This window comes from Elephantulus edwardii, unplaced genomic scaffold, assembly GCF_000299155.1.
Source record: "Elephantulus edwardii isolate Elephantulus edwardi_28Jun2011 unplaced genomic scaffold, EleEdw1.0 scaffold00052, whole genome shotgun sequence".
In the NCBI taxonomy this organism is placed as follows: Eukaryota; Metazoa; Chordata; class Mammalia; order Macroscelidea; family Macroscelididae; genus Elephantulus; species Elephantulus edwardii.
The window spans coordinates 3,965,323-3,991,123 of NW_006399802.1; the positions used below are offsets into that span (position 1 = coordinate 3,965,323).

At 43.2% G+C, this 25,801-nt stretch overlaps 1 protein-coding gene across 1 annotated transcript in view; it reads left to right on the forward strand.

Moving 5' to 3' along the window:
* The window catches only part of NANS (N-acetylneuraminic acid synthase), a 27,957-nt gene extending 2,575 nt beyond the window's left edge, over positions 1–25,382 (forward strand). The window contains exons 2-6 of the mRNA XM_006886872.1: positions 5,420–5,635; positions 18,130–18,229; positions 19,573–19,727; positions 23,926–24,192; positions 25,149–25,382. Of these exons, the coding sequence (XP_006886934.1) occupies positions 5,420–5,635; positions 18,130–18,229; positions 19,573–19,727; positions 23,926–24,192; positions 25,149–25,358 (948 nt within the window). The 3' untranslated portion in view covers positions 25,359–25,382. The remainder of the gene's footprint in view (positions 1–5,419; positions 5,636–18,129; positions 18,230–19,572; positions 19,728–23,925; positions 24,193–25,148) is intronic.
* Positions 25,383–25,801: the final 419 nt, after the last annotated feature.

Consider the following 25,801-nt stretch of genomic DNA (forward strand, 5'->3'; position numbering starts at 1 on the left):
AAAGCGCCACAATGCTTTCCACAGTGGTTGCACCATTTTACACTCCCACCAACAGTGAATAAGGGTTCCAGTCTCTCCACAACCTCGCCAGCATTTGGTGCTTGCTGTTCTGTTAAATTTTGCTAGTCTTACTGGAGTGAGATGATATCTCATGGTTGTCTTGATTTGCAAGGTTTTATGTTAGTCTTCCAAGGCCAGGTGCTTTTATAGAAACCAAACCATTGAGTCATAAAAACAAACAAACAAACAAACAAAAAACAGTTGCTCAAACACACAAAAACACACCTCAGACTCATTTTGAGTTTGGGACTGACTTATAGCTGAGCCTCCTTTGGATTTCCAAGGAAGAGATTGTCACTATTTCTCCCTCGGAACTGTTGGGGGATTTGAACCACCAGAGAGGAGGCCCTAGGGGAAGCACCACAACTCACTATAAAGTCTGCCACCAGAAGTTGTTGTGTGCTGTCAAGTTTGAACTGACCCTTTGGAGGGTTTTCAGAGGCAGTTAATTGCATGAGAGGAGATTACCCATCTGTCTCACGTGGAGCAGCTGGTTGCCTGGCACTGTGTGCCTTTGAGATTGCAACACAGCTTTTTTGCCAGTAGGCCACCAGAGTTACCTGAAGAGCCACCACTAGGCCACCAGAGATCTACCAGAATAGCCACCACTTTTGCTCTCCCACCAGTGGCCTCGGCCTGAGGTGAGCTCCCAAAATAGTTTGATACTCACTAGACTAAGAAAACCTTACAAGATCATGCAAATCAAGAAGTTCTGATGTCAGCGTCTGTTTTAAGAACTATGGAGACCATTGAGTGCGTATCCAAAAAGCCACTAAGGGTTTCACTTCTGTGTGCCCTGGCCAAACAGTGGGGTTGGACACAGTGTTGGTGGCCCAAAAAAGAGTGCTGGATTTTTGTGGCACATGCGCAAAAAAGAGTAATGCTGAATTTTTTTTATCTGCTTTTTTACAAAAAATTATTATTTCAATGAAAATTTACAGAGACTTTGGGTTTCCATTCATTCATTGTTGCACTTTTCTTCCCTCCCAGCCCTCCCCCCTAGTACACTACCCTCTTGGAAAAGTAAAAGAAAAATTCTTTCATTGTTTTACAAATCCTCCCCCAGGTCCACTCCACTATGCAGCCTTCGCTCTGGAGTCCTGTCATGACAAAAATACCTAATCACATACCTCTTTTAAAACAGTTTTCTCCCTTATCTATTTCAATGCAGTATACATTATTGAACCCATCTTTCTCAGTCTCCCCCCAACCCCGATGTCAGTCCTGTTTTACAACAGTGGCACCATGCAGTATTTGTCCTTTTGTGACTGAGATACTTTACTCAGCATAATGTTCTCCAGGGTCACCCATTTTAAATAATATTGCATGAGTTCCTTGTTTTTCAATGCAGTGTAATATTCCATTGTGTGAATATACCACAGCTGCTCTGTCCATTCATTTGTTGGTGGGCACTTAGGTTGTTTCCAATTCCTTGCTATTGTGAACAAAGCCACAATAAACATGGGTGTGCATATATCTGCTTGGATGTCAGTTATGGGGTATATTCCCAGTAGTGGAATTGCTGGGTCAAATGGTATTTCTCTTTGCAACTTTTTGAGAAAGCGCCATACTGCCTTCCACGGTGGTTGCATCAAGTAATGCTGAATTTAAGTGTTTAGATTTAGACCCTCTGGTCATTGAGCACATCCAGGTAAACAAAGCTCCTGATGTGTCTGCAACATACAGAGGTCATGGTTGAATTAACTTGTACAAGACTCCTCCTGACACACTGCGATGATTCTTCCTGAAAAGAGATAGATTACTCCCGAACTGGGGTAGGAAGCTGCCTAGAAGAAAAATAGATCCCAGAAGAAACTGGTGAAATAAAAACTAAAGGCTCTGAAGTTAACAAATAAAAAATATTTCCAAACTTAAATAGCAGTTGCAAGTGTTTGCTGAATATTTTATCATATACTGAACCTACAATAAGCCGATGAGATAGATGCTATCGATTTTCTTTTACAGGTTCACGGAGGATAAGTGACTTTTATAGAGGCACACAGTCAGTAAATAGTAGTAGATTGGAAGCCGTTGCTCCTAGCCACACGCTCCAATATTTGAACTACAGCACTGTATTGTAGGGCGGGAATTCCTACCGTTAATTTAGGAAGCAAACCTGTTTTTCCAAGGTGTGACCTGTTTGAGTACTGAAGTTGTAAACTCTCTGGAAACACTAAAGCCTTGGAGATGGCGTTCATTTTGTTTCTCTTTCTCATAATTTCCAGGCATAGTTAGGCAGGGGGAGAAGAATGAAAAGGGTGGGACAGATACAGTGGAAAAAGAACGGTGGGCTATGAAATAAGATGTTGTTTCTTAACTGTATATTCTTGGGAGATGACTTTTCCTCCGGAGGCCTCAGCTTCTCTTGCTTTAAGAGGTGTATATTGCAGATTTAAAAACTCTCGAGCAGTTTGCATTTTTTTTAAAAGCTTATAAATTGTGGGGTTTTTGATCATAGCCGCCATCTGCACATGGAATCACATTTGTGGGTTTACTTACCCACGGAGTGTTCTATACAAATGGACTTGCTCATGCACTAATCTGCAATTTTTAAGGTGGAATTTATTTAACTTATAACTGTTGTTATACGCCACCAAGTTGGGACCAACTCATAGCAGACACTCCAGTAGGTTTTCAGAGGCTGTAAACTGCACATGGGAGGAGATGACCCGTCTTTCTTCTGAGGAGCAACTGGTGAGTCAAACCGCCTGCCTTTGGGTTGGCAGCACAACTCTTTACCACTAGACCACCAGAGCTCCCTGACTTACAATTAGAGATTTGCTAATGAAATATACTTTTAAATATTTCACTTTGGCTTATCATGGAGTCTTATTACTTTTGTTTTTTACTGGGGAGGGGGAGCTGGTCTTGTTTTGGTTTTGCTAATGAAGAAGCAATAAAATCTTTAGTAAAGGAACTATCAGCATTGTAGACAAAGATAGTGGATGTGATTTCTGGGATCACCACGTTGAACAGATAAGGAAATCACTCATTTTTAGAAGAGAAGCTGAGAAAAGAACCTGCACTCCTTCTCCTCCAGCTGCTGTTGAAATGGAATGTAGGGAATTCACTTGGGCTTTTGTCCTGAGCAGTTTCTGTCATTTCACTTTTATCATCTGTCTATGGAAGCTTTGTCCAGATGGAATAAAATGCCTAGCTTCCTGTGAATAAGTCAGCTTCTTGAGAGAGAGGTAAGAAGCAAATGGATCCAGAAGTGACGTATCATGAGGTGTCTTCATTGACTTCTCAGAGGCCTGGGCTTAGCTGGAGTCCAGGTTGCAGTCCTAGCCCAGGTACATGTTCTGCGGCCGTTAGGAAACAAATCTGACTCTTGCTGCTCGAGATTCACTGTGTCATTTTGATGAGGTCATTCTTCAAAGAATGAGGCCTCACGATCTTTATCTACACAATGAGACCTCTGTTGCCCAAGGTCACTTCCAGTTCTAATAATCTTTGAACTCCTTTCCAACGTCAAGTCCTGACCACGCTGTCTGGTGTTCGTTCAGGAGTGGGAACAGCATGCTGAGTAGTGACACTGCTGGAGCTACAAGATTTTCAACAAGAGGAACTTCTGTACATCTTTCTTTGTCTACAGAAATGTTAGTGAGCAGAGACTTGAGAGGGTTTCATGTAGTCTTTTTATGATGTAGTTCTTTGAAACCGTTTTGGGAGGTTGAAGGCTGACTGGCAATAGATAAGCCCAGAATGAGAGCTTTTATAATCCGATGGGGGCTCTGATGGCCTAGTAGGCAAAGAGTTGACAGCAATGAGTTGAGTTTGTATCAGATGTTGCAGTCAGTAGAGATGATGAACTGAACTGGAAAGCATTTGCAGTTGAGTTGACCCTTACAGAAATCAGAGTAGAACTCTGTTCCAGAGGATTTTTGTGTCTACCAGAGTGTAGGAACAACCCATATCTGACCCTCCAGCAGATTTTCAGAGGCAGTTAATTGCATGGGAGGAGATTGCCCATCCTTCTCCCAGGGAGCATCAGGTTTCTTTGAGCCTGTTGCCTTTGGGAATTGCAGTGCAGCTTCTTGCCACTAGGCCACCAGAGCTCCCTAGAGGGGTTTTAGTAACAGACTATTTTTTGGAAGGAAGTGTCAATGCTTTTCTCCTTGGATCCCTCCGGGTAGACTTGAACTTAAAGGCCTTTCAGTTAGTTGAATGTATTAACTATGTCCACCAGCCAGGGACTCTAATGATCATCAAGGCTGAGGCAACTCCAAGTTTTGTTTGTAGGACTCTTTGCCCTAGAACTTATTCAAACAAAGTGGCATGCAAAAAAGCACAAGTGCAAAATAGCTAACCCTAAGAGAGCTATTGTTGAGGTCAGAGGAAGGGCACAGTGCCCTGCCTCCTGTCCCCCAGACTCTTGTTTTTGTTGTTAGGGAGCGATGCTATGAACAGTACGTTTGAACCTTGCCCTGTCCTGCAACATCCTCAAGGTCTCTGACGTGCTTGAACCCATTGGCACAGTCCCGGGGTCAATCTATCTGGTCGAGGGTCATCCTCTCTTTCTCTGACCTTCCACCTTTCTGAGCATACGCTGACTTTTTTCCAAGTGTGCCTTCTTAAGAACATGCATGCCCTAAATATATGAGAAGAAGTTTCACCATCCTTGTCTCTAAAGAGCACTCTGGTTGCACTACATCCAAGACAGACTTGTTTTTTCTTTTGACAGCCCTTGGGATATTCAGTACTCTTCTCCGACACCAGAATTTACTCAGAACCATCTTCTAAGCATGAAGCTAGCTCAGACTGTTTTTCGAATAAATGGAAAAACTGAGCATAGGAAGTGATTTATCCGAGATGGCACGGTTAGTTAGAGGTAAAACAAAAATCCAGCTGTTTCTTAAATTGGGACCCGCTGTTCAGTTTACTGAGCTTTGTAACTTAAAGCAGCTCTGGTAGCCTAGTAGTAAGGAGTCCTGCTGCCAGCTCAACCAGTGGCAGGTGGTTCGAATCTGCCAACTACTCCACGGGAGAGAGATGGGTCTTCTCTTCCCATGTAACTTAAAACTTCTAAAAGCCGGCTGGAGGGTCCTCTAGGAGCCAGTTCTGACTTGATAGCAATTAGTTGTTGATATTACTCTCTTTGATGAATTATTTTTCAGTATTACAGTCTAAAACAAAACAAAGCAGAAATATGCACTGTATTTTTTTAAGAGGAAAAGTAGAGAAATGTCATTATGTCAAACAGCTTTATTTTTCATTCCAGACTTTCTGTCTTCTGTTCCTTTTCTTTGAAGCTCCATTACATTTCTCAATTGCACATTGTTTTTAAAGAGAATGTCTTAGCATTTCTGCTTTCTCTGAGAATCCGGGTCTTTGAAAGGAATCCTAATGTGTGTTCCAGGAGTGTGGAGCTGACTGTGCCAAGTTCCAGAAGAGCGAGCTGGAACACAAGTTTAACCGGAAGGCCTTGGAGAGGCCGTACACGTCGAAGCATTCCTGGGGGAAGACCTATGGGGAGCACAAACGCCACCTGGAGTTCAGCCATGCCCAGTACAAGGAGCTGCAGAAATACGCCCAGGAGATCGGCATCTTCTTCACGGCCTCCGGCATGGACGAGGTGAGCTCTCGGCTGCTCTGCGCTTTGCCACTTTACACCCAGGAGACTGCAGGTGGCCTGATGGCTGTTGGCTTTGAGCCACGTCCAGCCCTTGCTCACCGTTCCGTGCCCAAATAAAGGGGGGCTTTGGGAGAGCTTGTGATAAGGGAACCCTAGTTTAAAAGACAAGTTGCTCCATGAGAATGGGGGACAGCCAAACTGGAGTTCCTGAGTCACCCAGCCTTGTCAGGACGACGATCTAGGAAGCTGGAATTCTTGCTAAGTGGCCTCATTGGGTGAGGTGGCAGTGGTGTCATTCAGAAGGGAGGGGCGTACACATGGTGTGGTTTCTGGCTTGGCCCTCTTGACATCCTGGAAGAGTCCAGCTGGTACCAGGTCTGGGGTCCCAGCAACTCTGTGACCGGCCTCCTTAGTATTCTTTAGTTTGTTCTTGTTTTCAAATGTTTTATGTTTAGAAAACTTTAAAAAAAACACACCAAAAAAACAAACAAAAAAAAGCCACCCTCAAACTTCTGACACATATTCCTTATGCAGTAGCATATTTTACCGTCTGTCTGTAATAGTTCTGTGTCATGCATTTTTCTCAGTTAATATTGCACCACAAGCATATACCTCCATTTTGTGCTTAAAGTTTTTAATTTTTAAAAAATTTTTTTTAAATTGTATTATTTTTCCATGTACCATCAAATCAGATCTGACTGGTATAGGAGGAGATTGCCCCCTCCTTCTCCTGCAGAGCATCTGGTGGAAAGTTTTTAATTTTTATAATATTTTATTTAAAAGATGCTTTGGAACATACATGATCATTTCATTAATTTTGATTATGGAAATTCCTTTAGTTTTTCATGCTTATAAATAATGCTGAGATGAACATCTTTTTTCCTGTGCTTTGATTTTCTTACTCTGGTTTCCTAGAAATGGATTATTAGATGACACCTAAGAACATTTTTATGTGTCTTGGATGTTTGGATTCTTTGGTCAACCAGAGGGAGCTCTGGTGGCCTGATGAGTAGGGAGTTGCACTACCAACCCAAAGATGAGTGGTTTGAATCCTCCAGGCACTCCATGGGGAGAAAGATGAGACATTTCCTTCTGTGCAATTTAAAGCCTTTAAACCCTGTTGAAGGGACCTCTGGTGGCCCAGTGACAAAGAGCTGTCCTGCCAACCTGAAAGCATGTGGTTTGAATCCACCAGCTTCTCCATGGGAGAAAGATGGACAATCACCTGTGCAATTATGTTGTTGTTGTTGATTGCTGTCGAGTCGAGCATGGCTCCTAGTGACCCTATGAAAAAATGGCCTGAAGCCCCTCTACAGCTATCAACATTTATCAAAGTTCATAGAGTTTGCATGGTGTTTAAGAAGGGGATGCCACTCCTGCTTCCACGTGTAGTTACCCTGCATCTGAAGACCCACTGGAGGGTCAGCTGTGAGTTGGTTCTGAGTCAGTGATGTACAACAACAGCACGCAGACCTGCTGGAGGGTCAGCTAGGAGGTGGTTCTCACTTGACAGTAAAATTTTCAAAATTTTGTTTATTTTATTTTGATCAAATTGGCTAAAGTATACCCAGTTCATTCTTTTTTTTTTGTTCTACTTTATTTTATTGTGCTTTTCATGAAAATTTACAGAAAAGTTGAATGTTCATTGATTAATTGTTGCACATGTTTCTCCCTCCTCCTCCTTCTTCAGTTACCTTTTCTAAATTATTATTTGTTTTCTCCTCTTCTTTTTGTTGTTGCACTTTTTCTTCCCTCCCTCCTTTCCTCCCTAAGCCCACCCGGCAGTGCACCCCTTGTTCTAGATTATTGTCATACGTATAATGCCTCATCATATGTTCCTCTCAGACAGTTCTTCCCCTCCTTTGTTCTACTATGAAGTTCCTTATCCATCTGCTTTTCCCTATTCTCTGCCCAACCCCCATCTGTCCTATTTTATAATATCACTGTTACACAGTATTTGTCCTTTTGTGACTGAGATATTTCATTCAGCATAATGTCCTCCAGGCTCCCTCATGTTGTGTGATGCTTTATGAGTTCGCTGTTTTTCCAGTTCATTCTCTTGACCTATGACCCTTTCTGCCACTGTTCCAACCCCAGAATATGAATCAAAAGAAGCACAAATTCAGCCTTGGCCATTGGTATTTTAAAAAAGGAAAGAGGCAAAGGAACCTGGACCTCAGGGAAACTTAGTAATTTCAGGCTTTAGTTACTGTATGTCTAATCCAGTCCTTACTGAATGCTTCAGATCTACTGATTTAAGAATTAACAATGATAATTAGTGATAATAATAATAATAATTCCCTATAAATGAAATAGTCCTTGGGTAGCACAAACAGTTAAGTGCTTGCCCACTAGCTAAGAGATTGTTGTTTTAGACCCATCCAGAGGTGCCCCTGAAAGGTCACAGCCCTGCAAACCCTGGGACGGTCCAATGCCACACACATATAGCATGCCAGGCATTAGAATCAACTCCTTGACAACTAACAACTTTTAAATGATGCAGTATTGTTTATAAAACATCCTCACATATGGGAATGTATCTGATCCCTACTGTGTCCCATTTTGAGGAAGCTGTAGGGCCCCAGTGGTAAAGAGTTAAACATTGGTAACCCAACGGTATGCAGTTCAAATCCACCAGTTGTTTCACGGAAAGAAGATAAACATTCTCCTCTCATGCGATTGACTACCTCTAGAAACCCACTGGAGGGTCAGCTCTGACTCCTGTTTTAGAGAACTTTGATGGCCTAGTGGTAAGGAGTTGCACTGCCAACCTGAAGACATGTGGTTGGAATCCACCAGCTGCTCCACAGGAGAAGAATGGGCCGTCTCCAGCCTGACTTACTGCCTCTGAAAACCCTCTCGAAGGTCAGCTGTGGATTGATTCTGACTCGACAGTGCACAACAAGTGTCTCTGGGTACTAGGTTCTGTGCTAAGGATCACAGTTAATATCATTTATTCCTTTAAGCAGTCCGTTGGACTAAGATAATTATTCCCATTTTACCGATGAGGAAACAGGAACTCAGAGAAGGCATTAGTAGCTAGTGATCTGCAGAGGCTCAATTCCAACACAAGTAATCTGAGTCCAGAGCCTCCCCTCCCACCCACCACGTACTGCCTCTGTGTTCATGACTCGTTTCCTCATCTGCAGAGCTAGGGAGTGGAATAAAGATACCCAGCTTGCAGGTTTGTCTTCCAGAACAGGTGAGATCATTAAAGTAGGCAGTTGTTAAAGGCTTAAGGGCAAGACCACGTCTGTTAGGTCCACCACCACAAACTCAGAGCCTGACATCATAGTGGACCGATAGTATGTACTTAGTAAATAGTTGGGGTTTGGGTTGTTTCTTCTTTTTCCTTTTAGCAAATAGTTTTTGATGGTAGAAAGGCCGTATCTGTGAAATGATACTTGGTTTCATGATATGCTCAGTTTGTGTATTGTTGGTGTCCAATTTCTCTATTTTTTGCTTGTATGCTTTTCTTGTGTCTAGTTTTTGAAAATTGACTCAATTTTAAAGTACAGTGCACTGTTACTACACAGTTACTCGTATGGGTAAAATAAGAAGTGATGATAATATAAATGCTGACAAGGATGTGGAGAAAAAGGATCACCCAGGTGCTACAGTGGGAATGGAGACAGTACCACCACGCTAGAAAAATAGCATAGTTTCTTTTTTTTTTTTTTGTACAAGCACAATTTAATTTATTCAGAAATTGAGGTACATTCACACTATGGAATACTACATAGCACACTCGGGAGGAACAATTTGAAAATTACTACATTACATGGGAGAGACTGGAGGGCATTATGCTGAGAGAAATAACTCAATCTCATAAAAACAAATACTGCATAAGACCATTATTGTAGCAATAGAAAAATAACTAGTAAAATGTGTATGAGAATCCAGGGAAGGGAGAGTGGAGTAGAGGGTTCAGGATGGGTTCACACAGTTTGGTCAGTGGAGGGATAAAGAGTAAAGGAAATGGAAAAGATAGAGTGGGCATCTGGAAAGACAGAGTAATTGTAGGCATAGTTCAATGGTTATTAATTTTATAAAATATAATGGGATTGATAATGAATAAGAGTGAAGGAAGACTTATCAACAACCTACGATATGCAGATGATACAACCTTGCTTGCTGAAACTGAAGAAGACCTGATTGCCACACAAGGACAAGGATAGTAGTCTTCAATATGGATTGAAGTTGAACATCAAGAAGACAAAGATTCTCACCACTGGGCCTATTGGCAGCACCATGATAGATGGAGAAGAGATTGAGGTTGTTAACAATTACATCTTGCTTGACTCCACAATCAACACTCTTAACATCAGCAATCAGGAAATCAAAAGACAAATTGCATTGGAAGTATATACTGTCAGGGACCTCTCCAGAGTGCTAAAAAGCAACAATGTCAGCCTAGAGACAAAAGTGCACCTAATCCAGGCCCTTTGTATTTAAAAGTAGGTTGTTATATTTTGGAGGAACATTCTTCTAAGTGGTACAGCACTTTTCAGTCAATGTGCTGTACTAGTTAACCTGGGATTGCTGAGATAGTGAACCTTGTGCCATTGTGGTGTCAAATGCCATAATGGTTACACATCTTAGACAGTGTTTGGTGGAGCTCCCAGTTTGACAGGTTTGGAACCAGGAGTGGCATCCACTTCCTAAACAGCTTGCCTCTGGAAAAACTGTGAACTTTGATAAATGGCGAAGGTTGTGGAAAAAATAGTAGGATAGTTTCTTCATTCTTTCTTTTCCCATTTCTGTCGAACAGCCTAACTGAGGCACAAGTCACATACCATTCAATACACCCGTTTATAATACTGGAAGTTTCTGACAAGTACAGTTAGCCATCTGACCCAGCAGCTGCCGTTTGGTAATTTGTCCCAAGAGAAATGAAAGTTTATGTTTGCACAAAACATGCGTATGAATATCCATAAAAGCATTATTTGTTTTCCAAACTGGAAACAGCTTGGATACTCTCCAGTGGGTGAATGGTTAAATAAATAGGTACATCAATACCATGTTCTTATTGTTGTTATGTGCCACTGAATCAGAACCAACCAATAGCAGACCCTCCAGAGGGTTATCAGAGGCAGTGTATTGCAGGGGAGGAGACTGCCCATCTTTCTCCCATTGAGTAGCTAGTGGATTTGAACCATGTGCCTTTGGGATTTCAATGCAACTTCTTACTGTTAGGCCACCAGAGCTCCCTATACATGCAAACCATAGAATCCAATAAAGAAAAGGAACAGACTGTTTCTACTTGGAACCCGTTGGATGAATTTCAAATAAATTATGCTGAATACTAAAAAGCCAATCTTAGAAGGTTACATACCATATGTTACTGTTTATATAACATTTTTGAAGTGGTAGGATTATAGAGATAGAGAACAAATCTGTCATTAGTAGGGGTTATGGAGGAAAAAGAAGCAAGCTGGATCTGACCTTTGCATTAGTGTAGAACATCATCAAGGTGACTGACACCTGGATTGAGGGCTTCTTTTCTGGCTCAGGCCATTTATTTCCAGGTACCTGATTTCCCCAGGTCTGGACTCCGCAGGAGATAAGGCATCTCCTTTCATCTGTGAGATTGCCTATGAGATCAGTTCTTTGGGATACCCTTCCCTAGAGGTTTCAGGCTGAAAACGGAGCAGCTGGGAGAGTAAAATGAGGTATCTATGTGTTTGGTTCTCACCACTGGGCCATTTGGCAGCATCAGTATGGATGGTGAAGAGATTGAGAGAGTTAACAGTTTTAGTTTACTTGGCTCCACAGTCAACACTCTTGGTAACAGCAGCCAGGAAATCAGGAGACGGATTGCATTGGGAAAGTCAGCTGTGAGGGAATTCTCAAGAGTACTAAAGAGCATCGACATCAGGCTGGAGACTAAGGTGTGCCTGATCCAGGCTATAGTCTTTGCAATTACGTGCTATGCATCGGAGAGTTAGACAATGAATAGTGATGATAGAGAATTGATGTCTTTGAGCTGTGGTGCTGGAGAAGAGTGTTGAATATACCGTGGACTGCTAGGAGAACAAACAGGTTTGTCTTGGAAAGGGTAAAGCCAGAATGCTCCTTGGAGTCAAGGATTCTGAAGCTTCGTCTGACATACTTTGGGCATGTTACAAGGAGGGACTGGTCCTTGGAGAGGGACATCATGTTTGGGAGAGTGGAGGGACGGTGCAGAAGAGGAAGACCGTTGATGAGATAGATCAATTCTGTGAGTGGAGTGGTGGGAATGAATGTGTTTGAGACAGCAAGGTTGGCATAGGATAGAACAGCATTTAGGGCTCTTGTACATAGGGTTGCTATGAGTCGCAAATGACTCGATGGCACATAACAACAATAACAACAATGTGTTTGGTAGTTGAGGGCTCTGTGCCTGTATCCCTTTCTAAATTTACTTTTCTTCTAACTCTCCAGGAAGCCTTGTTTGCTGGTAAGAACATACACTTGAGTGCTACTGAATTCAGCCCTGGGGCTAGTACTTACTGTGTGGGTTTAGGCCCTATATATAAGCCGCGTTGGTCCTTAGTTGCTCCATCTATTATTTAAAAAAAAAAGCACAGTAAAAGTGCCCACCCTTCAGGCTTGTGGTGTAGATGAAATGACATCAGCTGGAGGAGCGCAAGGACCCTGCAGGGTCAGCACCCACCAAGAGGTAGCTGTGTCCTCGCTTAGAACCTCTTTGTAGTTCTGGTCATTTGGGCAGGCACACTCCTCTGTCTTAGGAATGACATTTTTTTCCCAGCTGCTCTGACTGACAGTGAGGAGAAAATACATTGTGTATATGGAAACCAGTTGCTAAGATAGTCAGTCTAGGCTCACTGTGACCCCATGGGTTTCCATAAGGAGCACTGCACCCTGATTTTCTGGAAGTCCATTCATCCTCAGGCTTTTCTTCCATCGCATCTGTGAGGAGATTTCACTTTTCTGTTAATAACAGAGCACGTAGCATTTGTGCCATCCAGGAACTATTGAAGAACACATTCCTTTTTTTTTTAAATTTTTCATTCTTTTTTTTTTTTAATTTCAGTGAACATCTACAGAGATTTTGGAATTCCATTCATTCATTGTTGCACTTTTCTCCCCCCCCTCCCCCCCCCCCTTCGCTCCTCTCCTTGAAAAGCAAAACCAAAAATCCTTCATTGGTACACAATCCCCCCCCCACCCCCCACCCCCAAATATAATCCAAGTGTTATATTTTAGGGCATTATGTTTATCATAAGAGTACGGAATGAGGGTTGCAGAGTGAAGAACACATTCTTAAAGGCCCTCAAAAAGAGGGCCTGACTGGGTCTCTGCTGAACCAGCATTTCCTGATTGAGTGACTGAAGCCCTTGATCCGGGTATATGTCTCTGAGATAGCTCCGTGTATTTATCATCTCTAACTTCCTTATAGACAGTAGGCATTTATTGAGGGCCAGTTTTCTCTGTTTGTTCTTCTAAATTGTTTTCCGTGTGCTGAGGAAAGGTTAAAGTGTAACAATTTTATTAAGGCCAAGATAATTCTTTTTTTTTTTTCTTGATACCACTAATCCTTTATTTTTCTTCAAATTTATTTTCTTAAACTATGGTTTGAGTGTAAGTTAACAGAACAAATTTATTTTCCATCCAACTATTTATACCCATTTTTTTATATTCATTATAATGCCTACGCTAAAACCACACTCTTTTCACTTGTGTACCTCTCCATACAATCCGTTTCTTTTTTTTTTTTTTATCATTATTATTTTGTTATGTGTGTACCATCAAATCGGATCTGACTGGCACAGGCGGAGACTGTCCCTTCCTCTCCAGCAGAGCATCTGGTGGACCTGAACCGCACACCTCTGGGATTGCAGTGCAGCTTCCCACCACCAGGCCACCAGAGCTCGCCACAATCCCTTTCTTTAATGATATTATGCTGATCATCCCTTAGGGTAGATTTCTTTTCCTATCATCTATTTTAATATTGTTGTTGTTAGTCATTGTAATATATGTCTGTTACAATCCTGGGGAACTCTGATGAGCTCAAGCAGTCAGCCAAGCGCAGCTCCATTTGGTCTAAAATGGGGAGTTCTGAGCAACGGAGCTGTGACCGTTAGAGGTTCCTGTGAATGGCATGTCTCCCTCTCACAAAAATGGCCCGTCTCTGCAGTGTCTTTTCTTCTTCTTTCCCCTCGCACTCCCCCAGCAGGGTCCCTGCCACCCCACCAGCAGGGCCCTGCCACCCCACAGCAGGGCCCCTGCCACCCCACAGCAGGGCCCCTGCTACCCCACAGCAGGGCACCTGCCACCCCACCAGCAGGGCACCTGCCACCCCACCAGCAAGGCACCTGCCACCCCACCAGCAGGGCACCTGGCTGGCTGTTTTGCTAGAACAGGCTGAGGGCAGGCCAAGCCTGTTATTGGCTCTGTACTTTCCCCCTCATTAGTCCTCACTCTGAGACAGCTCTTCTGCATCCCCCGGCCTCCCCGTCCCCATGTAAGGCTTCTTTGTCCTCTTCTGCATGATCTAAACACTGAGGAGAGAGGAAGGGGCTCTAGGAAAACTCTGTTACCCTTAGAAGATCAGTGCCCAGATGCTCATGGGTGCAGTATGGAAAGAGTTCACCTTGTCGGTCCTCATTGCTTAATTGGTTTTCAATCAATAAAGTTCCCTGCACCCTAAACTAACAATAAATAAGGGTCTAAGCCAAAATTTTGGGTAACACTGGGTTAAAGACATTACACACATTATTTACTGGGACCCTTTAAGAAGGAGCTCTGGCAATGCAGTATTTCAGCCAAACAGGTTTATGGGTTGGACTTTTTTCTATTTAATCCTATTTAGCACCCAAGGAAGGTCATGGATGTTTACATTCATGTCGTGGATGTTTTAGATATTCTGTAAGGCTCTGTGCTAAAGTATATATATCCATATATATATATATATATATATATATTTTTTTTTTTTTTCATGGAGTCTGAACCATCTCATAGCCAACAATCCAGTGGATTTTCAGAGGCAGTAACTTGCATGGGAGGAGATTGCCCATCTTTCTCCAGCAGAGGAGTTGGTGGATTTGAACTGCATGCCGTTGGGTTGGCAGTGCAGCCCCTTACCACTAAGCCACCAGAGCTTTCTGGAGAGGGCCTAGGGCCGCATTAATTCAGCCTCAGGACCCAAGGGTAGAATAGTTAGGGTTACTGAAGTTGATATTCTTTCCACATTAATCTAAATGACCACTAGGTGGGGTGGTTTCCCAGGGGAACTGCAAAGTAGTTTTCCAAAGTAGTAATTTGCCCTTTTCTTTCCTCCCTTGAAAATGTAGAATTCCAGGCAGACTTTACAGCCCTGGGGAAAGTATCCTGCCTCTTTTGGCTCCGTCCTGACCTCTCCTAACTCTGTCCCTCCTTCGGTGAGCTCGTCTTTCTAGTTGGACATTGTAAATGAAAACTTAGTATACACACAATGGAATAATGCTGTGCAGCACACAGGAGCAATGATTCTCTAAATTATGACCTAACTTGGGAGGGACCGGAGAGCATTATGCTGAGTGAACTAACTTAGTCCCACAAAGATAAACTATTGTATAAAACCATTATTGTAGAATGAGTACAAGGATCCAAGCGGAGTGGGAGAGGGTGGAAACAGAGGGAGGGGGGGATTAATCATCGGGTGTACAATTTGATGGGGGAGGGTTGAGGGAAATTGAAAGAATTTGTTTTTAAAAACAGTGCATTCAAATTTTATAAATAAACTGGTTGTTTTTGTTGTTATGTGCCGTCGAGTCGCCTGCAACTCATAGCAGAAAAGAAAAAGAAAACTTAGCATAGAATTTTTTTTCTTCTTTAAATAGAACGTACTCCCTTCATATGCCAGGAGAGTGAAAAGGTTGGGAAATGAGGATTAGACTTTGTTAGCTGTCTTTGAGTCAGTGTTTCAATACTTGATTGCGTTTTAGGTAAAAGTCTACACAGCAGATTTGTTTTCCATTCAACGATTCATACTCAGGTTGTTCCCTGACATTCTGGGTGTAGCCCTTGAAGTGTGTCAGCACTTTCCCCTTTTCCACCCTGCCCCCCCCTTTCCATCCTTCCTCTTTTCCCACCTGGCTGTGTCTGTGCCATCTCCTCCTAGCTCTTGGGCACATATTGCCTCTGTAGTCTGTGGTAGTTTTTCTTGAGTCAGTTCAGGCTCCCTGACCCCCAAGTGGATCTGCTCCTTTGGGCTTTCAACCCTGTGACCTTGTGGAAGCAGATCAGCCTGTCTTCAGATGCAGCTCTGGGTGGGTTCAAACCCTCAACCTTTTTGGTCACTCATAGGGTGAATAATCATTTGCATCACAGATGGACTTTTATTCATTAATGTGCTAAAAACAAATGTTTTTCAGCTATCATAAGGGGAGATAGTAAGACAAAACAGAAAACTATGGAAGGGAAAAGAGAAGAGGAAGAAATAAAGCAGAGAGGACGAGGCAGCAGGATGGCAGCGGAGGTTAGCACACTCGGAGGTGAGTGGTGCTCAGGCCACGCTAGGCAGCGTCTCTTGGACTGTGAGGTTGTGCACTGCTTTTGAACTGTTCCGGGGCCAGTTCGAGGCTCTCCAGCAGCTCTGGCCCTTTCATTTTTTTTTTTTTTCATTTTTTAGCATCCCTTCAATCTTTTTTTTAAAATTGAGATTTTAATGAAAGATCATAGAGGACTTGGATTTCCATTCATTCATTGTTACACATTTTCCTCCCTGCCCACTCCTCTCCCCCAGTTCACTTTTCTCTTTGAGAAAAAGAAATTTCTTTCATTGTTATACAGTTCTCCCCACCCCCAAGTCCACTTTACTGTACAGCTCTTATTCTGGATTCTTGCCATGCACATAATACCTAATCATATATTCCTTTTCAACAGTTCTCTCTCTCATCTGTTTCAATGCAGTGTCCATTCTTTATCCCCTCTTTTCTTAGTTTCCCCTCAAGCCCGATGTCAGTCTTGTTTTATAACAGTGGCATTATGCAGTATTTGTCCTTTTGTGATTGAGATATTTCACTTAACATAATGTGCTCCAGGGTCACTCATTTTGTATAATTTCATGCTGTGTAGTATTCCATTGTATGAGTATACCACAGCTTCTCTGTCCACTCACTTGTTGGTGGGCACTTGGGTTGTTTCCAACTCTTTGCTATTATGAACAGAGCCACGATAAACATCGGTGTGCCCTTTCATTTTCTTTAGAGGCTTTTCTAAGTGAGCGGTTTCCTCTGAGTGCAGCCATAGTGATGGGAGTAGCTTCTCCCTGCGGGGAGGCTGGAAGCCAAGCGTTGATTAGAGTCCCTGGTGACAGAGTCACATTCTCACATGGGCTCTTACCAACCCACATCTCCCGGCTCTTGTAGTTTGTTTCATTCCTGGTAACCTAGATCTTTACTGCTCTGACAAGGATGCACTAATTAACATGGGTCTGAGTTTATTAAGAGATGCAGATTCTCAGGCCATTGATTTCCAGAAAAGAAATTCTTCTGCTCACATCAGAGTGTGAGGATTGGCCTACAACCTTCCAAATGAACTTCTGAAATATAGCATTCAAGTCTAGAACTTAAACATATGGCCCCCTTTAGAGACACTGATTTTCCCCATGTCTTTCATCTTCCAGTTGTTAAAAAGGTACATTATTGTGATCTTGTATCTTGATTGCCAGGTGAGATTGTCCTCTTCCCATTTTGTGGGGCTCTTGTGCCTTCAGCCAATGTCTCCAAATTTCCTGAATCTTACTTGAGGAATCCCTGCAAACAACTATTAAGGGTCCTGGTAGGTAACCTCAAGCAGTAATAAAACCAAAACCACACCTGATGCAGGTTAATTCCGCCTTGCAGTGAACACCCTGTTGATATCTTCGTGGGAGGAAATTCCCCATCTGTCCCTCATAGAGTGGCTGGTAGATTCAAACTGCCAACCTTTCCCTTGGCAGCCCAATACATTACATACTCTGCCACCAGGGCTTCTTGAAGCAATAACAGAGTTCGAGGTTCCCTTTTCTGTGGAGAGTGTGGTCTGACGTCTGAGAGCCTTCCTGACTGTAAATAAGACTGTAGATGAACTGTAAAATGCCCCATGTTTTCCTAGTTTTGGCAAGATTGAAATGGCCTCTTTTCCTGAGTGTTTGGCCCTAAGTGAAGAATGAAAAATGTCCACTTTGTCATTTCTTGGTTTCTGGGCCAGGGTTAGGTCATAACCTTTTTGTGTTTGTTCACTGGGCTCTGGGCCCCGAGGGAAGGAAGGGTCTGGCCAGGGTTTGGATTCAAGCAGCCAGTGCTGGTCAGTACTAAGTGTCTGGTGGACAAATGGATGGGTGCGTATGAATGAAGGAATGTTCTCAGTTGAATGGAAATGAATGATAACAAATCTTTGCTTGCTTTCAAGTTGTTGAGATAGGTTTTCTGGGCTGGCAAGGAGGAGGGATTTTGAACCATTCTCCTCTTGTAACAACAATGTCTTTGGACAGTGGTGAAAAGACTCTCCCTCTTTAATCTTTATAGATGGCAGTTGAATTCCTGCATGAACTCAATGTTCCGTTTTTCAAAGTCGGATCTGGGGACACTAACAATTTTCCTTATCTGGAAAAGACAGCCAAAAAAGGTAAGTATGTTTCATTCTTGTAATACAATCCAAGGGAGTGGGATTTTACTTTTATTCCTTTCGTGGCAACCCCCTTTTGAGGAAAATCTTACAAAGACAGACTGTAGAATCCTCCTAAATCAGCAAAATATGTTGACTTGCAAAGAATGAAACCAGGCATGGGACAGTGCCTTACAAACCTAAGAGGAAGCTGTGGTTTTGTTAAAAGAATTCTGTAGATACAATACCCAGTGTCTGCTTTGTAAAAATAATTCTGTAGCTATAAAAAAAAATAATAATTCTGTAGCTATAACACCCAGTAGTCTGCACAGGACGTTGTCGTTTGTAAAGTGTTTTGATAATGTGAATTTGGTCCTCATCACCACTCTGGGGCTGAATCCTTTCAGGCCTTATCATTATCATGTTTTATGATCTAACTCGTTGCTGTTGAGTTGGTTCTGACTCTTAGCCTCTCCCTTTTGAGTTCCTGAAGCTGTAAATCTTTACAGGAGACTTACCAAGAAGTGGCTGATAGATTGGACCCGCCAACCTTTGGTTTAACAGCCTGGCTTGTTATGTGCCACATGGCAGTGGGGTTGGGGGGAGTGGGTTGTTTTTTGTGGTCCCCCCCTTACATAGGAGCCCTAGTGGCAGCATGGGTTAAGTATTGGGCTTCTAATCCGAGGAGCAGCTGTTTGAGCCAACTGGCTTCTCTGCAGGAGGAAGATGAGGCAGTCTATTCCTGCAGTCTCCTCTGCCTGTGGGGCTGCTGTGTGGCACTAGGTGGGTTAAATGTCCACAAGAGAAGCATCTGAATGCCAGAGGACAGTGTTCTTCCTCAGGAGCTGGGAAGTAGCAGCTCTGAGTCTCATACTCACTCACAGTCTTGACTCTGGAACCAGTGCTTACCCTTCTTTACTGTCAAACTAAAAAACCCCTCTAGCTGATTGCCATTGAGTCAGAAGTGATGCATAGCTGACCCTCCAGTGGATTTTTCGGGGCTGTAAATTGCACTGAAGATTGCCCATCTTTCTCCCAAGAAGCAGCTCTTGGGTTCAAACTTTCTCTGAGTTGGCAGCACCCCTCCTTATCCCCTTGGCCACCAGAGCTCCCCTAGTGCACAGCCGTCTAAATCACTGAGGTGCTCCTTAGTCTAAGTTGTGTGAAATTTCCTCAGCTTCCTTAGGTTCATTTGGCTAAATAGTCATATGGAAGGGGAACCCCCACCCCATCTCTGTTCCCGACAGTGTTTGGCATAGTGCATGCCTGAGGAGATTCTTTAAATGAGGAGATGAACAGTTGAGGTGTGGTTGCGAGTTGAGCACCATGAAAGAATGGAATGGTGTTGTTCTTGGGTCCCGCAGGTCGTCCAATGGTGATCTCCAGTGGGATGCAGTCAATGGATGTCATGAAACAAGTCTATCAGATTGTGAAACCCCTCAACCCCAACTTCTGCTTCCTCCAGTGCACCAGTGCGTACCCACTCGAGGCCGAAGACGTCAACCTGCGTGTCATCTCGGTGAGCAGGGGGGGCTTATGGTTGTTAGCCGACCAGATAAAACAAATTGATTTTTTCTAGAGCCATTTACTGGGGGAAAGACATAGTCATTTTTATAACCTACAATCTGTTCAACTATGACGTACTTCTGGCTTGCTGGTGACCTTGTGGTTAGGAGTTATGCTACCAATCCAAAGCCACATGGTTTGAATCCTGGGCTGTCTTCTTCCATGCAGTTTATAGCCTCTGAAAACTCACTGGAGAGTAAGCCACGAGCTCCAGCTCAATGGCAGACAGGAGCAGGAGCTCTGCTGACTTAGTGGTAAGGCGCTGCACCGCCAACCCACAAACACACAGTTCAAACCTACTAGCTGCTCCCAAGAAGAAAGATAGTCTCCTCCCCTGTGAAAACTCACTGGAGGGTAAGATATGAGTTGATTCCGACTCTCCAGAACTTAACAACAACTTGACATATTTTCACATTGAACATCCTTTGGAAGCTGTGTTAGTTTCCTAGGAGTTCTGGAAGTTAATAGTCCAAAGCAGGATATTGGCCACGTAGATTCCTTCTAAAGGCTCTGTGAAAGAAATCGTCCCAGCTTCTGATAGCTCCAGGTCCTTGGCTTGTAGCTGCAGTATCACATGGTTCCTTTCTCTGTCTCCCTATCTCAATTTATCTTCTCTTACATAAATGTCAGTTTAATAGGCTTAGGACCAGTCTGACTCCAGTAGACCACATGTTAACTTCGTTGTTGGCATCGTCACAGACTCTTTCCAACAGGGTTATTGTTATGAAAAGAAGGTGCCTACAACTGAATTTTTAAAGACACTCATTTTCTTCCATAATAAAACTTGTAGAATGAGGCTGACATCAGGGTAGGGGTAAGACTGGGAAAAACTGGATAAATTATGTTTACTGCATTGAAGCCGATGAGGGAGAGAATAGTTTAAAATTAATATATTTTAGGGCATTATGATTATCATAAGAGTCCTGGAAGAGGGTTGCAGAGTGGAGTATACTTGGAGGGGCGGGGGATTGTGTACCAATGAGGGAGTTTTTCTTTTGCTTTTCAAGGAGAGGAGCAAACTGGGGGTGGGCGGGGAGAAAAGTGCAACAATGAATGAATGGAATTAAAAAATCTCTGTAGATGTTCATTGAAATTAACAATAATAATAAAAAAATTACGAATGGAAATGAAAACAAACACACCAACCTTGGGTATACATTTCCTTTGCTGTTTGTACTGGCCACTAGGGGGCCATATCCTTTCTCAGTTGAGTTGGCGGACCCTCCACCTTTTAGGCTTGAGGCCATTTTTCAAGAACTGGTCCCTTCTGGCAACACGGCCAAAGCACTCTCTGCTCTTCTTCCAAGAAAGTTTGTATGCTCTTCTAGCAGTCCATGGTAAAGTATGTACTCTTCACCAGCACAATTCAAAAGCAGCAATTCTTTGGTGTTCTTTATTCATTGTCCAACTTCCACATCCATATGAAGAAATTAAATCTACCATGAGGGAGCTCTGGTGTCCGCGGGGCAAGAAGCTGTGCAGCAATCCTGAAGGTGCACGGTTGAAATCCACCAGATGGTCCCTGGAGAAAGAGGGGCAATCTCCTCTTGGTGCCAGTTGGATCTGATTCCACGGTACACAACAAGGAAAAATAAAAGCATAAACAAAACAAAACAAAAACCCTACCATGTAATGCACACAGAAACGTTCTAGCAGCACTAATTGTTGTTGTTGTTGGGTACCATTGAGTTGGAACTAAGCCATAGCTGACCCTCCAGTGAGTTTTCAGAGGCAGTTAATCACACAGGAGGAGATTGCCCATCAGCCTCCTGCCAAGGAGCAGCTGGTGGATTCGAACCACATGGTGCTTCAGGATTGCAGTGCAGTTTCTTGTCACTAGGCCACCAGTGTTCCCTAGAGCACAAACAGAATTAACAGCACTAATAGAATTCTAAATTTTGAAAATAAACTAGTTTTCCTTTTATACTTTTAATAAATAACATATTTGGTGTTGTCTTTTTCATTAATAATGTAAGGGTTGTTTTTTTTCTTTTTTCACATGCTGCTATACAGTCTTCACATTTAACTTTTTAAAAATGGAATTTTTTTTAAAAGAGACTGTTATAGGGAGCTCTAGTGGCCTAGTGGCAAGAAGCTGCACTGCAACCACAGAGGTGCGCGGTGTGAATTTACCAGATGCTCTGCTGGAGAAGGGGAAACAATCTCTTAGACCTAATTTGATGGTACACACACACACACACACACAAAAAAAAGAATATTTTTTTTTAAAAGAGACTGCTATTTATTTACCTAAAACTTTGTGGTGCTTCCAAATCCTGATATTTTTTTCTACTTCTACTTCATCTCTCTCACTCACATTTTTAAAAAACATTTGAACATGTTATTTTATGAAAAAAATTGAAACAAGTTTAAAGTGTCTAACGTGCAAGTGAGCCTCCTCTGTCACCACCCTCCTCAGAGATGATCATAATTAAGTTTAATGTATGTGACACATCAGGCTTTTTCCTTGATGTATTTTTCCTTCCGTTGTCATCCGAGGCCTCATCATAGTCTTGATGTTAACACATGGAGAGAGTAGTTTTTCATCTCTTCTTGGGACCAGCCCACCCATTGTTTTATAATAATCTTGCATGATAATTACTCTAGCATGTATACATTTTCTCCTAATTAAGTTGCAATTTTAGGTGCCACGGGGAGGAACTAATGGGTTATCCTGAAGACAGTGACAGACAGAGGATTAGACCTGTGCCAGGTTCTAGTCCCAGTTTAATATCCCGGCCTGGCAGTCAGTACACTTCTTGTCTGTCGTGCACCTTAAGCCTGGTCCTGGAGGCCTTTGCCACCCAACTGACCTAATTTTTTATTCACTGCCTTGAATCTTCCTACTATATTCAAGCCTTCTGCTCACCCCTACTGACGAAACTCACTCGATACATAATGTCTTTGGTGCATTCAGTGAATTATAGATAACCAATTAAATAATTACTTAGCATTTCCACCAGACGGCTGTTTTGAGATTGAGTTCTGTATTTTTTTTTGAGTTCTGTATTATTGATGATAATATTTGTGCATATAGTAACTCAAGCTAATTAAGCATGACAGATGCTTTCTGAATGAGTCTAGGCATTTGGTTTTAGTTGTGTTAATACAGTATAAAACATTCTTAAAATGCATTCCTTAACCCGGCGTTCGGTTCATCCCGCAGCACCAGTTCTGCTTACCAAAAGTGGCCCACTAGGCACTCACATTCCAATGAGCGTCGGCATTGGGCGCCTTAACCTGGCGAAAAATGCATTCCTAAATGATAACAGTGGCCTTCTCCCCACCCCCACCCCCCCAGCATTTGCTGTGTGCTAAGTGATTTTCGACATCCTAACAGATGGAGAAAAGACTGGCATTGTCAGCGATTTCGTCTTACTTGGATCCACAGTCTGTACCCTTGGCACCAGCAGTCAGGAGATCAGGACACATATATCACTGGGAAAGGGCTGTCAGGGACCTTTCCAAAGTCCCGAAGAGCAATGATGTTAGTTTAAAGACGAGGGTGCACCTGATCCAAATCATGATCTTTTCCATGAGCTGCTATGCATCTGAAAACTGGACAGTGAATAAAGACGACAGAAGACAAATCAATGCCTTTTACTTGTGGTACTGGAGAAAAGTACTGAATATCTCATGGACTGCCAAAAGAACAAACAGCTATGTCTTGGGGAAAGGGCAGCTGGAGGAGGATGTTGAAGCTTCTTCTCACACACTTTGGGCATGTTGCTAGAGGAGGCTGTTCTTTAGAAAGGGACATCTTGCTTTGGAAGATGCAGCATCAGCAAAGGAGCGGAAAGCCCTCAGGAAGCTCGATTAATGTGGTGAAGATGAAAGGACAGCGAAGGATAGGACAGGGTTCAGATCTTCTGTTCATAGGCCTTTAAGTAGAGCTATAAGTCATGCTCTACTCGACGACACTTAACAACAGGAAGAAGTGCTTTTTGTGCATTTATAGCAACCCTAGACAGCATTATTACCTATAAGAAATACTCACCATCAGTATCTTGCCCATAGCTGCTGTTAGGGAGTAGCCGACCTGGAACTCCTACCTAGATCTGTTTAACATAAGTCACTGTGGGTTTGCATAATCACTGTGCTCATTAATCATTCCTTTTTTTTTCTTTCTGTGGTTTTTTTCTATTTTAAAGGAATATCAGAAGGTCTTTCCTGACATTCCCATAGGATATTCTGGGCATGAAACAGGGATTGCAATCTCTGTTGCTGCAGTGGCTCTGGGGGCCAAGGTGTTGGAGCGTCACATAACTTTGGACAAGACCTGGAAGGGTAGTGACCACTCAGCCTCTCTGGAGCCGGGAGAACTGGCTGAGCTGGTGCGGTCTGTGCGCCTCGTGGAGAGGGCGCTAGGCTCTCCAACGAAGCAGCTACTACCCTGTGAGGTGGCCTGCAATCAGAAGGTGAGTTCTTCCCAGCCCACCTGCCCTAAGAGAGGGGCAGTGGACTTACCTGAGGAGTGGGGTCAACACCAACCCTTCTTGAGCCCAGGCTGGTGATAAAAAAATGTTGCTCCAACCTTGCTGAATGTCTTTGGGTTGGTATTTGTAGTTGGAATAATTTTTTGCTTAAGGGAACTTCATTCAGCCGCTTTATGACTCATAACTGACTGATGTTAGTAAACCCCTGAGATGTCTGACCCCTGTAATTTATAAAGGTTGAGGAGGAGGTGATAGTGGTATCCAGACTTTTTAAGACACTTGGGTGGTTTGAGTCTGGCCGCCCCTTGAAGGGGATAAGTCTTCAGAAACATTCATGGAGGCAGGTTCCCATTCTTTAGGTGGTCCAGGCCTCGTTGGCTGGGAGCACTAAGTCACTCCCTAAGCAGGGCGGTGCTGCTGCCTGGGAGCCATGGCTCAGCCCCTACAGGAGGCCTGGGGCGGCTGGAAGCCTGAATGGTACCCTGCTAATCTTCACAGTTGTTTGACAAGATATGCTGTTGTTAGGTGCCACAGAATACAACTCATAGAAACCCTGTGAACAACAGATCTGAACCCTGCCCTATATCCTGTGCCACCCATCATCCTCAACAAGTTATAGGTACTTTTATTTCCCTTTTTCCAGAGAAGTTGAAGCATAGTCTGAGATCACACTACGTAGTAACTGACTAAGCTGGGATTTGAACCTGGCTCTATTTATACCCTGAGCCCTTTAAAGTAAAGATTTCTCCTCTGAGTCTGGATTCATCCTATACTTGCTGAGTCCTTGCTGTTTTGGGATATTATCTGAGCTTCCATGGGGCTACCAAAGCCTCTGTTCTCAGGGTACCTTATGAAGAGTCATCAGGAAACTTGAGTATAAAGCAAATGTGTGGTTGTCTCTTCTGTGATGCTACTAATGTTTTGATTTTTTTCTGCAGCTGGGTAAGTCTGTGGTGGCCAAGGTGAAAATTCCAGAAGGCACCGTTCTGACACTAGACATGCTCACTGTAAAGGTGAGTGAGCCGAAAGGGTGCCCTCCTGAAGACATCTTTAATCTGGTGGGCAAGAAGGTCTTAGTCACTGTTGAAGAGGACGACACCATCCTGGAAGAATCAGTAGAAAATCATGGTAAAAAAATAAAAGTTTAAGTTCAAGTGCCATTTCTGAATTCTGTATTGCCTTGTTGGTCCTGTTGGGTGTATGGGGTGGGTGGGAGTCTTCAGAGACCTGACTTCTGTCCACTACCCCAGCCCTTAGGCAGTAGAGATCAGTAGGCCAGGCCTAATGCCTCCATCGATGGCAGAGGGGAAATTGGCTGCTGCTTCAAATTGACCAACCAGAAGGGAAAGGCAGATTCAAAAGCAAATAATTCTTGCCGGGCTGCTCCGTGCACACACAGAGGAGGGAGAGCTGGCCGTGTGAATCCTCATTAAGCTTTCTTCCTCACCTCCTCACCTTCCTAGTCTCACTTCCCTACAGACCTCTGCAAGGCTGTCCCTCTAACTGCCACTGACTCAGTCCCATGTGCTCTGTGTCATTGGCTCCTGATAGCAGCCACTCTGCATTAGACAAGTGATTGTCAGTGGGTCCT